General features: G+C 47.3%; 1 protein-coding gene across 1 annotated transcript in view; it reads right to left on the bottom strand.

Annotated features, from left to right (window-relative positions):
- The window catches only part of LOC102214463 (solute carrier family 13 member 1-like), a 13,159-nt gene that overhangs the window by 10,042 nt on the left and 1,273 nt on the right, over positions 1 to 1,844 (bottom strand). The window contains exons 4-5 of the mRNA XM_005748296.1: positions 1,627 to 1,755; positions 81 to 212 (exon numbers count right to left, since the gene is read on the bottom strand). Of these exons, the coding sequence (XP_005748353.1) occupies positions 81 to 212; positions 1,627 to 1,755 (261 nt within the window). The remainder of the gene's footprint in view (positions 1 to 80; positions 213 to 1,626; positions 1,756 to 1,844) is intronic.

Raw genomic sequence — 1,844 nt, 5'->3', positions numbered from 1 at the left:
ACAAAGGAGCCTTCACACTTAAATCTCGAAGAAATACAAAATTTGAATCCAACAGCAGAGAACGAAGATGCTCACCAAGCAGGGTTGACCCCCACCAAGGTGACGAGCCTCAGGGCGACTCTGCGGTGGAGGCCCCACTTCTCGATGGACGTGGCGAGGCAGACAACACCCACAAGCAGGAAGTGGAAGTTATTAAAATACTCCTTTGCCACCTAGAGGAGAAAAGGGATTTTAGAACAGAGAGCTGCTATAGAGTAATTGAGGAAGAGGAGTAAAAATTTAAGGCCATTTTCAAATTTGAGTTTGTCTCCAATGAATATGTTATACAGGGAGTTAACAAGTAACAGATAAACCAATTAAAAATACAACTTTAAAAAGATAATAATTGGATGAGCATAAAGAAGAGTCCAAGTGTCCAAGAATAAAAACATTTATTTGCAAATAAGAACAAGGCCTGCTCTGCTGTAGACGCAGGAGGTGCCATGCTGGTCACTTGCAATGTGTGTCAGGCATCAGTCAGGGGTGGAGACCCTTGCAGTCTGATCGTTGGCTTTCGAGGTTGGGTATGGGGACATGGAACATGACCTCTCTGGTGATGAAGGAGCCTGACATAGTGCATGAGGTTGAGACACACTGGCTTGTTTTAGAGGCTTCTGAGGTGGATGAGATTCACTCTGTGTTCCTAAAAGCTTCAGATGTTGTAGAGCTCTCTTGGTTGACATACCTTGGAACATTGGATGGAGAACTGGGATTGGCAGACCGAAGATGACGTGGCTCTGCTGGCTTCATCAGTTGGTGGCCTCCAGCTCACACTGGAGCACTGGACCAGTTTGCAGCCAAGTGGCAGAAATGAGAATCCAAAAAGGGTGGCGTGCTCACTCCGGATTAGGGGTGACTTGCTGCCCCAGGTGGAAGAGTTTAACTATCACAGGGTCTTGTTAATGAGTGGGGCGAGAGGGGAGTGAGAGATTGAGGGACTGTCTGTAGTGATGCAGATGCTGTACTGGTCATTCATATTAAGGAGAGAGGTGAGTACACAAGCTACCTATGGTCACAAGTTCTGGATAGTGACCAAACAAAGAAGACTGTGGATACAAACGGCAAAATTTACTTTCTCCAAAGAGTGGTTGGCATCTCCCTTAGAGATAGGGTGAGGAGTTCAGTCATTTGAGAGGGGTTCAGAGTAAAACTCCTAGTCCTCCATCTCAAAAGGAGCTACTTGAGGTGGCTCGGGCCTCTGATTAGAATGCATCCTGGGCCCCTACTGGGTGAGGTGTTCTGGGCGTGTAGCACCGGAAGGAGGCCCTAGGGCAGGCCCAGGCCACACTGGAGAGATGATGTTGCTCAGCTTGCCTGGGAACATCCATCCATCTATCGCATATGGATGGATGGATGGAAGAAGAGGGCCGTTTTAGGATTTTTAAGATCACACGAGGGACAAGCAAATTGGAAAAGAAGCAGGAATATGCTGAAAACTTCAGGTGAGTGTCAAATGTTGACACTCACCTGAAGGCAGAACCAGAACCAGAGCAACACATCTGCTGCTGTGCATTCATAAAGAATAACAACTCTCAACGCATCAACACTTTGTCCTGTGTAACTGTGATTGCTAACAGAAGGACTCACATTGGAGGACGACATGATGCCAAAGAGGGGGAAGAGAATGGCGGGGAGCATGGCGGTCATGGACAGTGGAATCACCTCCGTCACCCAGTATATCGCCATCAGCATCATCACAAAGCCACATTCTGCCTCCTACAGGGAAAACACATTAAGATGATTACACACACACACACACACACACACACACACACACACACACACACACACACACACACACACAC

Source organism: Pundamilia nyererei, unplaced genomic scaffold (genome assembly GCF_000239375.1).
Source record: "Pundamilia nyererei isolate P.nyererei 1_Seehausen unplaced genomic scaffold, PunNye1.0 scaffold00218, whole genome shotgun sequence".
In the NCBI taxonomy this organism is placed as follows: domain Eukaryota; kingdom Metazoa; phylum Chordata; class Actinopteri; order Cichliformes; family Cichlidae; genus Pundamilia; species Pundamilia nyererei.
Note: the sequence above shows the minus strand (reverse complement) of the source record. Positions and strands in the feature narration are given on the sequence as shown.